The sequence below is a fragment of the Pelodiscus sinensis genome, chromosome 11, assembly GCF_052426305.1.
Source record: "Pelodiscus sinensis isolate ZL-2025 chromosome 11, ASM5242630v1, whole genome shotgun sequence".
In the NCBI taxonomy this organism is placed as follows: Eukaryota; Metazoa; Chordata; order Testudines; family Trionychidae; genus Pelodiscus; species Pelodiscus sinensis.
Window position 1 is genome coordinate 25,136,462 of NC_143062.1, and position 13,779 is coordinate 25,150,240.

A 13,779-nucleotide genomic window follows, 5' to 3' on the forward strand; every position below is an offset into this window, starting at 1 on the left:
ATATCCCCTCTCAGATCTGGTATCCCAATCCCCTGCCCCAGATCACAGTCCCCTCCTGTCCTTGATCACAATCCAAATCCCTGTACCCTTTCCTGTAACCCAATTCCCTGCCCTAGGTCACAATCCAGTCCCCTGCACTCAGTCCAGTGCCCCTGGTCACAACTGCCTCCTTTACTCAAACTCCTGTCCTTACTCCAAGATCCCTTCTGCACCTAAACTCCCTCCTAGACCCCACCCTCGACCACTTTCCAAATTCTTGGAGAGGCTCCCCCATGAAAAATTATTGTCCACTCCTGTCCTAAATGGTAAGAGTTAGGACCACCAAATTTGGTATGCAGTTTTCTCTTATCATAATTTAAAACAAGGGCAGGGTTTTGTTGTGCTAGGAAAATGGGTTGCATGAAATGCAATTGTCTTGCATTGAAAGGGAAGGGTGTGACAGTGGAGATAGTTATACTCATGAAATGCCCTGGGGTGGGGGAGCAAGAGCCCCAAAACTGGAGAGCAGCCACTGGCTGGCAGCATGGCCCCTGCCACCTTGGGTTGCCTTCAGGAAGAAGCTGACTACAGTGTCATGTGCACCGCCCTTAGGGTTTGTCCTGGGGAGAAGCCAGCAGGTGGCCTGTGTGTCCTCCGCTGCCTTGGGCTGGTTCTGGGGAAAAGCCAGCTAGTGGCCTGCATGCTCCCCTACACTGGGCCAGCCCCAAGGCAAAGCTGGATGTGGTATATCTAGACTTTAATAAAGTATTTGATAGTCTTGCATGACCTTCTCATAAATAAGCTAGGTAAATCCAACCTAGATGGAATTATTACAAGATGGGTGCATAACTGGTTGGACAACTGTTCAGAGTCATTCTGAAAGGGCATAACGAGTGTAGTTCCTCAGGGAGATTTTGGGACCAGTTATGTTCAATGACTTTATCAATGATTTAAATAATGGCATAGATAGTACACTTATAAAGTTTACAAATGATATTAAGATGGAAGGGGTTCCAAGTGCTTTTGGAGGATAGGATCATAATTCAAAATTATTTGGACAAATTGGAGAAAAGGTCTGAGGTAAACAGGATAAAATTCAATAAGAACAAATACAAAGTACTCCACTTAGGAAGAAACAGCACACATACAGAATGGGAAATGACTACCTAGGAAAGAGTAATGCAGAATGGGAACTAGGGCTCATAGTGGACCACTTGCTAAATATGAATCAACAGTGTGACACTGTTACAAAAAAAAGCAAACATAATTCTGGGAAGTGTTAACAGAACTGTTGTAAGCAAGACATAAGAAGTAATTCTTCCAGTCTATTCTGCCATGATTAGGCCTCAGATAGAATATTGTGTCCAGTTTTGAGCACCACGTTTCAGCAAACATTTAGACAAATTGGGGAGGTCCAGAGAACAGCAACAAAAAATATTAAAAGTCTAGAAAATATGACCTATGAAACAAGATTGAAAAAATTGGGTTCTTTTATTCTGGAAAAGAGGAGACAGAGGGAACATAACAGCTTTCAAGTATCTAAATGATTGTTACAAGGAGAATGGAGAAAAATATTCTCTTTATCCTCTAGTGACAGGACAAGAAGCAATGGGTTTAAATTGCAGCAAGGGAGGTTTAGGTTGGACATTAGAAACAATTTCCTGTCAGAGTAGTTTAGGACTGGACTAAATTGCCTAGAGAGGTTGTGGAATCTCCATCATTGGAGAGGTTTAAGAGCACGTTAGAAAAAAACCTTTCAAGGATGGTCTAGATCCGTGGTCACCAACCGGTCGCTCGCAAGCTACTGGTCAATCTCGAGGCCTCGACCAGTCGCTCATGAGGCATCCTGTCAGCCCCGCCCCCATTTCCCTCCCACCCCCCAGAAGCCCCACTACTTACCTCGAGAGAAGACGGAGGTAGTGTCGGCTTCCAGCGCGCAGGGGTTTGGCCCCAGGGCTTCCCGGCGCGGGGAGGGGGTTGGCGCCAGGACAAGCGCCCGCGGGGCTTCCCTGCGTGGGTGGGGGGGTCGGCCCCCTGGGCAGGCGTGCGCAAGGCTTTCCTGCATGGGGGGGATTGGCCCCGGGGCAGGCGTGCACGGGGCATCCCTGAGCAGGTGGGGGGCTCGGCCCCTTGGGCAGGAGAGCGCGCACGGGGCTTCACTGCATGGAGGGGGTAGTTGGCCCCGGGGCAGGCGCTCACACGCACAGGGCTTCCCTGCGCGGGTGGGGGGGTCGGTCCTCGGGCCAGGCGCGTGCGCGGGGCTTCCCTACGCGGGTGGGGGGGGGGGTCGGTCCTCGGGGCAGGCACATGCTGGTTTCCGAGGGGGGAATGCTGGGGAGGGGGGAGATGCAGGGGATTCTCTGCCTCCACTGGCATCCCACTCCCCTGTCCCCAACTACAGAATGCTGTCCCCATTCCTGTCCCCACTGCCCGAACTCTGTCCCCAGCTACAGAACTGTCCCCACTCCCGTCCCCAACTACAGAATGCTGTCCCCATTCACGTCCCCACTCCCCAAACTCTGTCCCCACTCCCGTCCCCACTCCCCGAATTCTGTCCCCACTTGCACTCTGTCCCCTGCTGCAGAACCCTGTCCTCTGCCCTCCCAGCACCCTATTCCCTCTCCCCTGCCCCCAGCCACAGTACTCTATTCCCACAAAATGTATAATTATAAATGCTTCATTTTAGATTTAAATAGCATGAATAAAAAACAGGCCATTTATTTCATAACTATAAACACGTGATTTTAATTGTATGTATCGCATAATTTAAAAATAAACTGTTTATCAGAGTGTGTAAGTAAGGGCTGGGGATAGCAAGTGATGGACAGGAGGAGAATAGAGAGGGCGGGGCTTCAAGGAAGGGGCGGGGCGGTAGATCTTCGCCTGTTCTGAGATTTAAAAAGTGATCTTGGGTGTAAAAAGGTTGGAGACCACTGGTCTAGATGGTGTTTGGTCCTGCCCTGAGTGCAGGGGACTGGAGTTGATGACTGCTTAAGACTGCTTCCAGTTCTATGATTTTATGCTTACTGTTGGGGACACTTATGGATATTGATTTCCTGTGTGTCTGATGAGGCTTGAAACTCATTTTTCAGTGTCTGGAGAGGCCGCCATTGTTTATTCCAGCAAATGGAGCTTAAGATAAGCATGCCATGACTTGTATGCATTTGAGGGGAAAAAAGCAGAATACTTTGCGTTGGTCTGGTATGTGTCTTTTACTCAAGCAGAAAGGTACTACTAGACCATCACATGATGGGCAAGGTGAAAAACTCAAAGGTTTGGAGACCACTACGATGCAGGAGCAGATAGCATTTAGCCTCAGTGTATCAGCAGGGAGTCTCACTCTCTTTTTGTTTGAAGTTCCAAATTTAACTAATGAGGTGGTCTGATACAATTTCCTACTAGAAAAGCAAGATAATTATATAGTAAAGGAGACTAAGTAGAAGAATCAGCCAGTGCTAAAGAGAATCAGACCAGATATTGCTAGAGTCCATCATTCCTCCACAGACAATAAGGGGAAACTGAGGGACGCCTGTGGCCTCTCTGCCCTTACGTCCTGGTACAGGAGCACAAGCAGGCACAAGGTGGAGATGCAATCCTAAAGGACTCTGCTAATGAAAAGACTCCAATCTTGCACACACAGAGTGCATGTGTACCGACAGAGGGATCTACACAGACACAAAAGTTTCCAGGAAAGACTAAGTTACTCACCTTGTGCAGTAATGATGGTTCTTCGAGATGTGTGTCCCTGTGGGTACTCCACTGTAGGCAGCAGCAGATATAGGGCAGGGCGAGTGGGGCGGCTGCCCCAAGCCTCGCACTTCAATAGGCCCCGTGCACGCGCTACAACCTATCGGCTGTGGCCATGGCACATGCGCAAAATTATGCTGCCCCAGGCCTCGTGCTTCGATAGGCCCTGCAAAACTCTCATCTGCCCCAATTATAGGTGCTGTGCTCATCCCGGCGCTGCAGACTGGAGTCTTCCATAGCAGTAGTCAGCCCGACCATGCATGTGTGATTAGTGTCTCGCGACCAGTTCCTCTCATCCGCCCGAGTATCTAAAACAAGTCAATTACCGACAGAGAGAGGCTCCGAGGCCAGGAGGAGGGCAGGTAGTGGAGCACCCATGGAAGGGACACATCTCAAAGAACCATCATTACTGCACACGGTGAGTAATTTCTTCTTCGAGTATTGTCCCCGTGGGTGCTTCACTGTAGGTGACTTTGTAGCAGCGGTTGACAGCCCTTGGATGGTGGGTCTTGGAGTCATGATCTAATGGCTGTGGAAAGCACTGCAGAGGCTACCGCTGAATCTGTGGTCCAATGGTGTAGTATGGCATAATGCTTCATAAAGGTGGCATTAGAAGACCACGTGGCTGAGCAGCAAATGTCCAAAAGAGGCACTCCCTTCGGGAATGCTATGGATGTGGATATGGCTGTGGTGGAATGGGCCCTACGTGCTGTCGGAAGTGGTTTGTTGCAGATAGCGTAAAATCTCTCAATGCAAGCAGCTATGAGGTTTGAGATGCACTGAAAGGATAGTGAGTGTTTTCGAGTGATCCGCGAGCGATATCAGAAGGCACTGGGACTTCCTAAATTCCTGAGTCCTCTGCATGTAAAAGGCTAGTGTTCTGTGAACATCTAGGTCAGTGTTTCCCAATGTTTTTGGACCACGGAACCCTTTCAACATATTCAACATATTGAATATAACACCATTCATTTATATTCAACAAAAATCATATTAAATATGTACAAAAAATAAAACTATCAAATAATATTAATTATATTCATAGTTTTCAATGTGAAGAGTGGTTTTTCTTCTTTTCTTGGCAAATTTGGTTTAATACTAGAAAGTTGGATTCGCATATCTGGCGCAGCATTCAGTCGATTTCTGTATTTCGTTTTCATTGCTGCATAGTTCGAGAACCCAGTTTCGCACAAGTATGTACTGGCAAAGGGTAACAGCTGATGAACTGCGCATCTTGATAAAGATGAATATTCTTGACTTTGACATAAGTCACTCCAAAATGTAATCAGAGAAACTTCTTTAAATTTGTGTATTAATTGGCCATCTGAAGCGATTTCAATTAGGTTTTCATAATCTTGTGTAGAAAAACTGACTGGCTTTTCTGTTAAACTTAATGGATTTCGAATCCAGTTATTGTTGTCATTGATGTTGGGAAAATACTTAATGATGTTCGTGTATAAATCGCGGAGATGATCTGTAATGTCGCTGCGAATATCTTCATCAAGTTTGTATCCATTTTCTTCAAGGAAATCATTCAGAGTTGGTAAACAATCCAAATCATTTCCTCCTACAGATGAGATCCAAAACTGTAGCTTCCGTGACAATGACAAAATTTTGTCTTTCGCATTAAAAATATTTACATTCTTTCCTTGCAGCGACAGATTTACTTCATTTAGTTTTGTAAATATGTCTGCAAGATACGCAGCTCTAGATAACCACAAAAAGTCTGTTAAATGATCAGACAGTTGGAATTTGTGATCCATCAGATTTGTGATCCATCCAGCAATTCAAATAATCTAACCAGCACTTTCCTCGTGATAGCCACCTGACTTCTGTATGTAGAAGCAGGGCTGTGTGCTGACAACCCATATCTTCACACATAATTTTGAACAGTCTTGATTGTAATGGTCGAGTTTTTATATAATTAATAATCTGTACTGCTTCATCCAACACATTTTTAAGAGAGGGAGAAATATTCTTAACTACCAGAGCGTAGTTTTCCAGTGGTAAAAGCAGAGCGGCAGCGGAGGACGCAGGAGAGGGATCTTGGGTTGATCGGGCAGAAGCGGGACAAGCAGCTGTTGCTGCTGCTAGGTCCGGTGGTAAAAGCAGAGCGGCAGCGGGGGACGTGGGAGAGGGATCTTGGGTTGATCGGGCAGAAGTGGGACAAGCAGATGTTGCTGCTGCTAGGTCCGGTGGTAAAAGCAGAGCGGCAGCGGGGGATGCGGGAGATGTCTGAACGGGGAGCGGGGAAGGAGCCAGCGTCTTTGCGTGCCGGGCTCCTCTGTCTCTTTATGGGCGGGGGGAGGGGAGGATTCGGGTTCTCGCGGAACCCTTACGTTCGCTTCGCGGAACCCCAGGGTTCCGCGGAGCACCATTTGGGAAACACTGATCTAGGGTGTGCAGTAGTGTCTCTTAAATGGAGGTATGAGGCTTAAGGAAAAATACCGAAAGAACAATGGGTTCGTTAATATGAAACTGAGAAAAAACCTTAGGAATGAAAGCTGGGTGTGGTTGTAATATTACACTATGCTTGGCAAAAACAGTGTATGGTGGTACTGCCATCAGGGCCACCAGTGCGCTGACCCTACAGGCTGAAGTAATTGTCAATAGAAAAATAACCTTTATTGTAATCATTGGAAGAGCTTGAAAGGTGGTTTAGTGAGGGTGTCCAGAACTAGATTCAAGTCCCGTGGAGGTGGTGGAAGCCTGTGGGGAGGGTTGAGGTTGGTTAACCCCTTGAGGAAGTGCTTAGCAGTAGAGTGTGAGAATATAGACGTGCCATCCACAGGTTGACAGAAGGCAGTAATAACTACCAAGTGCACTTTTAAAGATGATATAGCTAATCCAGAGTGGCAAAAGGACAGGATATATTCGAGGATTTCATACAGAGGTACCATATAAGGATCTACCCATTTGTTAGTGCACTAAGAAACAAATCTGCACCACTTATGCGTGTAGGTTGTTCTTGTCGTGTTCCTCCTGCTGTGTATTAGGATTTGTTTGACCAGAGAGGAGCAGAGGTTCTTAGCATTGGAGAACCAGTGAGGAGCCATGCTGTCAAGCGGAGAACGTGATGCTGTGAGTGGAGAAGGGTCCTGTGGTTCTGGGTCAGTAGGCTGGGGAGGTTGGAAAGGGAAAAGCTAATAGAAAAGACATTTGATAAAGAAAGAGAAACCCCGGCTGGCGAGCCCATGATGGCTCTACAAGAATTATTTTGGCTCTGTCCCTTTTCTCTAGGACTCTGGAAATGAGCATGGTGGGCGGAAAGGTGTAAAGTAGTGGACCTGTCCCAACTGAGAAGAAAGGCGTCTTTCAGAGAATTTCTGCCAATCCCAGCTCTGGAACAGTACTGTCAACATTTTGAGTTTTTCTGGGAAGCAAAGAGATCTATTTGTGGAAAACCCCGGAGACAGAAGATGTGCCAGAGAACGTCTTCCGTTTGTGATTTGGTGCAAATTGTCTGCTTAACGTCATGGTCACCAACCCGTCGATCGGGATCGACTGGTTGATCGGGAGGGCTCAACCAGTCAATTGCGAGGTGTTTGGGTGCCCCCCATTTCCTGCCACCCCCAAGAAGCCCCACTATCTACCTTCAGCGACAATGGAGGTAGTGCCGGCTTCCTGTGGGGTAGAAGGAAGTCCAGCAGCTGCATGCCACTTCCAGGGTTTCAGGAAGTGCGCTGGTTGCTCTCCCTCCCCCAAACAGCAGGCACAGTACCACAACCCAGATCTGAGACATGCTGGGGACTTGCTGCGGGGTGAGGGTTAGGAGTCCCCAGAGGAAGCCCATGATGGGGCTTCCTTCCTCAGAGGGGGAGGGGGAGGAGTCCCGTGAGGAGTCACATGCAGGGGCTTCCCTCCTCTGCGGGGGGGAGAGGGTTTAGGAGCCCCCAGAGGAGGCGTACACCGGGGCTTCCCTCCTTTGTGGAGGGTGGTAGTGGAGAGGGGAGGAATCCCCAGAGGAAGTGCACTCCAGAGCTTCCCTCCTCTGCAGGGGGGCGGAGGCAGGAGGAGTCCTGGGAGGAGGTGCATGCCGGGGCTTTCCTCCTCTGTGGGGAGGACAGGGTGGCGGGCAGGAAGGAGTCCTGGGAGGAGGTGTGTGCTGGGGCTTCCCTTCTCTGCAGGGGGTGGAGGTTAGGAGTCCCCAGAGGAGACACGTATTGGAGACTCCCTGTCCCCAGCCCCCACTGGCACCCTGTCCCCTGCTCCAGTGCCCACTGGCACCCTGGCTCTGCTCCAGCACCCTGTCCCCTGCCCCAGTACCCACTAGCACCCTTCCTCAATACCATGGCCGCTGCTCCCACCAACACAGTTGGGGCTACATTAGTGAGGCTTGGGGTTTTTTGGAGGAGTTATTTTTTTGCATCTCACTTGTGTGGCCCCAACTGACTTTTCTGTGGGTCAGTGACCTCTGACTCAAAACAGGTTCCTCACCCTTCTCATAAATAAAGACAATGCTGAAACTTTTTGTGTTTGACATAATATTTTATTTAAAAATGAAGTCTGGACAACAAATACCCAATTGGGGACAAGACTCCATTTGGCCGCAGCATCATAACACTCCTGCACACACACATCATAACACTCCTGCACACACACTCTAGATCTCAGCCTATCATGAGCCTTTCCCAGGCATCTGATACATACTGAATGGCTATCCAATGCTGGCATGGCCTCACAACATGTGTCACATTTTTTAAAATCCGGTGAACCCAGCATAGTAGGAGGGGAACTATCGGGAGTTCACCTCCATCTCTGTAACTTCAGTCCTTTCTTTCCTTATCTTTTTTTTTAAAACCTACCTCAGAAAAGTGGGGAAACCATTTTTTAGGGTTTTTTTTATGATTAACTATAACTAACTATTATGGTAAAAACTATGAACTATGTATAGGAAACAGGAAACTAACAGAATTCTTAATTTTGTGATCAACTGTTGAGGAGAAGAGCTTGTTCTGCCTCTATCTGAGGGCAGCAACTAAGGAACTGGCAGGACCCAGACCTTGTGCACGAGAGAAAGGACTCGAATGTCGCGAGGCGCTGACCGTGCATGTGAGGTCCAACTGACTACTGCTATTGAAGACTCCAATCTGCGGCGCCAGGACGAGCCCAACACCCACAGGGACATCACTCGAAGAAGAAATAATGCTCTACCCACAAAAATAAGTTAACTTCATATAAATCAGGAGCGGGCAATAATTTTGCGGGGGGGGGGGGGGGGCTCTTAATGAACTTTAATGAACTTTGGTTCATGGTCACAGGCCAGCTCCACTTCCCACCCCGGAAGGCATGAGGTCTCAGGCGGTTCCCTCTAGGCACCATATGCCCTTGGCGCAGAAGAGGGGCGGGGGGACTTCACGCGCTCTCCAGGCTAATCAGGACCTAGGGGTGGGGGGTGTGTGTGAAGTCATTTGCTGTTCAAAATGGCTGGTGGCTGCCTCTAAGTGCCATGCACCCCTGGCTGGGGAGGAAGCCACTAGTCACTTTAAAGAGTGAATGACTTTGCACACTCCTCCACCCCCAGATCTTGGATTGGCCGAGGGGCAGGGGATCGGCAGGGTGGGCCACAGGCTGGATCAAATGGCTTGGTGGGCCGGATTCAGGGTGGGCCACATCTTACCCAATCCTGATATAAATAAATCCTGCTGAATTGTCCATACTTTGAAAACAGAAATAGGGACATAGATTTCCCAAACTCCAATATCTTCCATTAAATCAATCTGGAATCTGTAGTACTTTACCAAGTAATGGAAAATGAAACTTTCAGGACGGTATTTGCTTCTTACCTCCATTGTGCCATTGACAATTTGGGTTCCAATTGTGAAGAATTCAGGAGCAAATTCGTTATTTCTAAGGTAAAAAGCTACTATGGTAGAGAAAATACGGACCATAGTTTCATCACTAAAGGAGTTAATGGTGCAAATGTTGAAATGTCGCAGAAAACGAGATGTAACAGGATTTCTTCCACCTCCTGGAGGTCCCATAGCAGCTAGCAATTGTATGTCAACCAGTGTAATTTTATTTGTGTCCTTTAAATCATACCTTTAAAACAAATTACAATGTGATATTTAGCTAATTACAGATACAACAAGGCAGTCGTAATGCAAGTAGTCTGATATATCTGTAATAGTACAGAGTATTTTAGATATACTTTACACCCGAATTCTACAAAGACAGCCATGCAGATGGACCCTTGAGGTGACTTCTATGAAACTTCAAATGGGGTCATGAACACATATACATGTTTTGCTTTGAAGCACTGAGGAAGCCAGTAGTTTCGTGTGAAATTAAAATTAATTTCACACACTAAGTTTGCAAAGGGATCATGTGCATGTCTTGGGCAAATTCATTTAAAATTTTGAGCAAAACTTCACAAACATTTTTTGCAGTGTTTGTCCACCCGAAGCTTTTATTCCAAAATAAAACATTGCGCATCTACACTGCAAGGCATTATTTCGAAATTATGTCGAGCTGGAGAACTTCTTACTCTGACTCATGGTAACCCTCATTTCATGAGGAGTAAGGAAAGTCGAAGGAAGGGCGTTCTTCCTTCAACTTCCTGCAGTGTATGAAGCGCCAAAAGCCAAATTAAGCTATTTTGATGTAAGTTAGGCAATTGACGTAGGTGAAGTTGTGTAGACGTGCCATAAGACTATTGTGCAGGTTGCTAATTTTTCAATTTGTTTGCTGGTCTGAAAAAACTGTTTTTTATCAAACAAAGTATTTTGTTCCACCAGAAATGAAATATTTTATACCTATATCATGATTTTTTAAAAGGAATTTAAGTCCTTAACAGACAAAATGAATGACTATTAGGAGTACAGTCACTAGGTCTGCAGTGAGGTTGGACTCAACCTTCAGACCCTCTTTACAGCCTAGCATGCTCACATGTTGGAACTATTTTACAATATGTACAAATTTAAGAGAATCCTGGAGGCCATGATTAACTGGCAGGTGAAACTGAAGAATAACTAATTCAGCAACTGGATCTCTGGATGTAAATTAGACATATCAAAATTGCAAATGAAGCTGGGATTTAAATTTCCCATGCTTCATTTGCATAATGGCGTCGTGGCATTCTTTCGAAAAATGCTATTTCAAAAGTGAAACCGCAGTCTAGATGCAGTTCTTTCTAAAAGAAAAGCCTTTTTTGAAAGATCCCATGCTCCTCAATGAGAAAAAGGCTTTTATTTTAGAAAGAACTGCGTCTAGACCATGGTTTCACTTTCAAAATAGTGTTTTTTGAAAGAACACTGTGACATTTCGAAAGAGGGATGTAGTTTAGATATACCCCTTAGTGTATAACTAAAAGGCAATACAAAGATTATTTAAAGTGTAAGTAATTTTAAAAAGGCAATAGTGCCTGATAAAATATAAATAATATTCGATTTAAGAGAACATGTCTGAAAATTAAATTAAAGTTAATTAATGATATTAATAATAATGGCAAAATTATCCACTTAATTACTGAAAGTGTATTTACTATAAGCTATCTTGAATAATTACCAAATTCCATGGTCAAAAAACTGTCTTAAAAGTTCAATAGGAGGCTGAGCTCCATATTTCTCCAATGCAGGCATATTCATATCATCAACAAAGATGACACACTTCTTTCCCATAGGAGGTCCAAATACTCCTTTGCGTCTTTTGTCCAGCCTCGCCATAATTATGTTCTAAAAAGCAAAATGGGACGACTTAAAAAATAGATTTAATATGCAGCTCGATATATTGCATAATGGAAAATAGTGCACTGAAACACTTCACGGCTTTTATAATTAAGAAGATGCTAAATTGGAAAATATGTGTGTGAATTTTGTGACAGATCCAGACTAGCTGATTGCTGCACACTAATGGAGGGAAGATATGCCAGGGCCTGGGTGAACAGTTTTCTCTTCCCGGAATATACAGGGCCGAGTTTAGAGGATCATAATCAGGCAGGCACCAGGGGCAATTAGAGCTTACTAGAGGATTTTAAAATTAAAACAATACCAGGCAAGCATCCGGGGGCAATTAGAGTTTACTGGAATATTTTAAAATTAAAACAAAACAAAACCCAATTTCACTTATATGCAGTTTAGCCACATGCTCATTCTTCATTATAAGGATTAGCTGTGTTGAATCATAATACATTATTTCTGGAACGTTTATTGTTTTTCATTTTTTTCCACAGCTGGGAATTTTTATTTATTGATCCTAGATTTCTAAAATCAAGTTTAGCTCACATCTCTGAACTCACACAGACATATGAAAAGAAACAGAAAAAATTGTTTGACAAATATCAAATAAACAATAAGAAGTTTAACCCCAATTAAACCAAGCCATACACTTATCTACTAAGGTGACAACCTCAGTGATCAGATGCTCTTTACACTATACCCTGAACACAAGCTCTGAGACCAAAAGGAGATGTGAATTCCAGGGCAGCAGTAAAAAAAAAAAATTGATATTTTATTTTTAAGCATTTCATTGATATAAAATGGTTCCAGAAACCATTATTTCTATAAAAATGTATTACTATAAAAATCACACAAATGTATCTTGATATGACTGAGCAAAATCGTATCCGCTCAAATTCCAAGTAAATATACATCTCTGTCTATATAATCTTATTTTAATTAATGTAAACCAGCTGTTTCTACCTACCTGGATCTGATTGGCACTAGTCCGGGCTGAAAAATTAATAAAGAATGGAAAGTATCTTTCCTTTTCCAAGTTGTTCATTAACTTATCCTTCACATATGCAGACTTCCCAGTACCTGTAGGTCCCACAAAAAGCAATGGTCTTTGCAAAAAAAAAAATAATAATAATAATCAGTAAATCAAAGACAAAATAGTAGATACAACATACACCCAGTTAAACTAAAACTGAAATACTGAACAAAGTTGATCTACTTGTAAATATGTATAAACCACTAAAACACCAAAATGTTAAAAAGTATATTAAATGTTATTCTTAGTTAGGGTGACTCTACACCGCACCCTAAACTCAAAGTAAGATATGCAATTTCCATAATCCTATATAAAATCTATTTCGCAATAGCTTATTTTGAAAATTGGCGTGTCTACCCAGCGCCAAATTTCAAAATAATGTGCTATTTCAAGACATCACTTAATAAGGGATGCCAACATAGCACGCCCGTTATTTAAAAAAATATTTCAAAACAACAGGCAGCTTGTGTAGATCCCTCCGGTATCCTGTGTAGACATACCCTTAGATGGCAGCCGGGAGGAGGGAGGGGTTATAGATGTGATTTTATAATCTTCAGCAACTCACTAATGAAATATTTTAAAGCAAATTTTAAACTAAAGTCTTGTAGACTACCACAGTAAATTAAAAAACTGACAGTATATACCTGGAGTTGGCAAATGCCTGTTAAATGGCTTCAATACCCACTTGAATGGATCTTTCAAAGGTTAAATGTTCCGCTAATAAATCTGTCAGGCTTTTTCATTTTTAACTAGATTCTCTCAGGACAAAGCAGAGCCACAGAACAGGGAAAGGAAGAGGTGGATGGGTGGACATTAAGACCCAATGTTGCCCCAGATTTTTGGGTGCCCTATGTAGCTGCATATTCTGTGTAGGGGTAAGGATGGCACTTCTGGGGGCCTAATGCAGAAGTATTAAAATCAACAGAAAGACTCCATGGATTTCAGGAGTCTTTGAATAAAATTCTATATGAACTGTAACAAAATCATTCCTAGTTTGGCATGAAAGAATGGTCTTACTTTCCATGGGTGATGCATAAGTCCATCAAATAGGTATATCGGATTGTATCCAAAGTTGGGACAATGATGTCTTGAATCTTAACATTTTTGTCATCGCTATATTTACTGCTTTTAATGGCTTCATTCCAATGCACCCAACGTCCTTTGCCTTTCAACTAAGAAGAAATATATTTTTCAATTACAATGGAAAACACAATGCTGACATATGTTCAAAAGGTTTTCTTTAGCACTACAATGGAAAACACAATGCTGACATATGTTCAAAAGGTTTTCTTTAGCACTTAACTATTTTACAAGTTAATGTAATATTGAGTATTTCAGATTATTTTA

At 44.1% G+C, this 13,779-nt stretch overlaps 1 protein-coding gene across 1 annotated transcript in view; it reads right to left on the bottom strand.

Moving 5' to 3' along the window:
* DNAH12 (dynein axonemal heavy chain 12) overlaps positions 1-13,779 on the bottom strand; it is a 235,155-nt gene that overhangs the window by 102,685 nt on the left and 118,691 nt on the right. Inside the window, exons 38-41 of the mRNA XM_089781364.1 lie at positions 13,450-13,604; positions 12,367-12,505; positions 11,230-11,396; positions 9,510-9,765 (exon numbers count right to left, since the gene is read on the bottom strand). Coding sequence (XP_089637490.1) covers positions 9,510-9,765; positions 11,230-11,396; positions 12,367-12,505; positions 13,450-13,604 — 717 coding nt within the window. The remainder of the gene's footprint in view (positions 1-9,509; positions 9,766-11,229; positions 11,397-12,366; positions 12,506-13,449; positions 13,605-13,779) is intronic.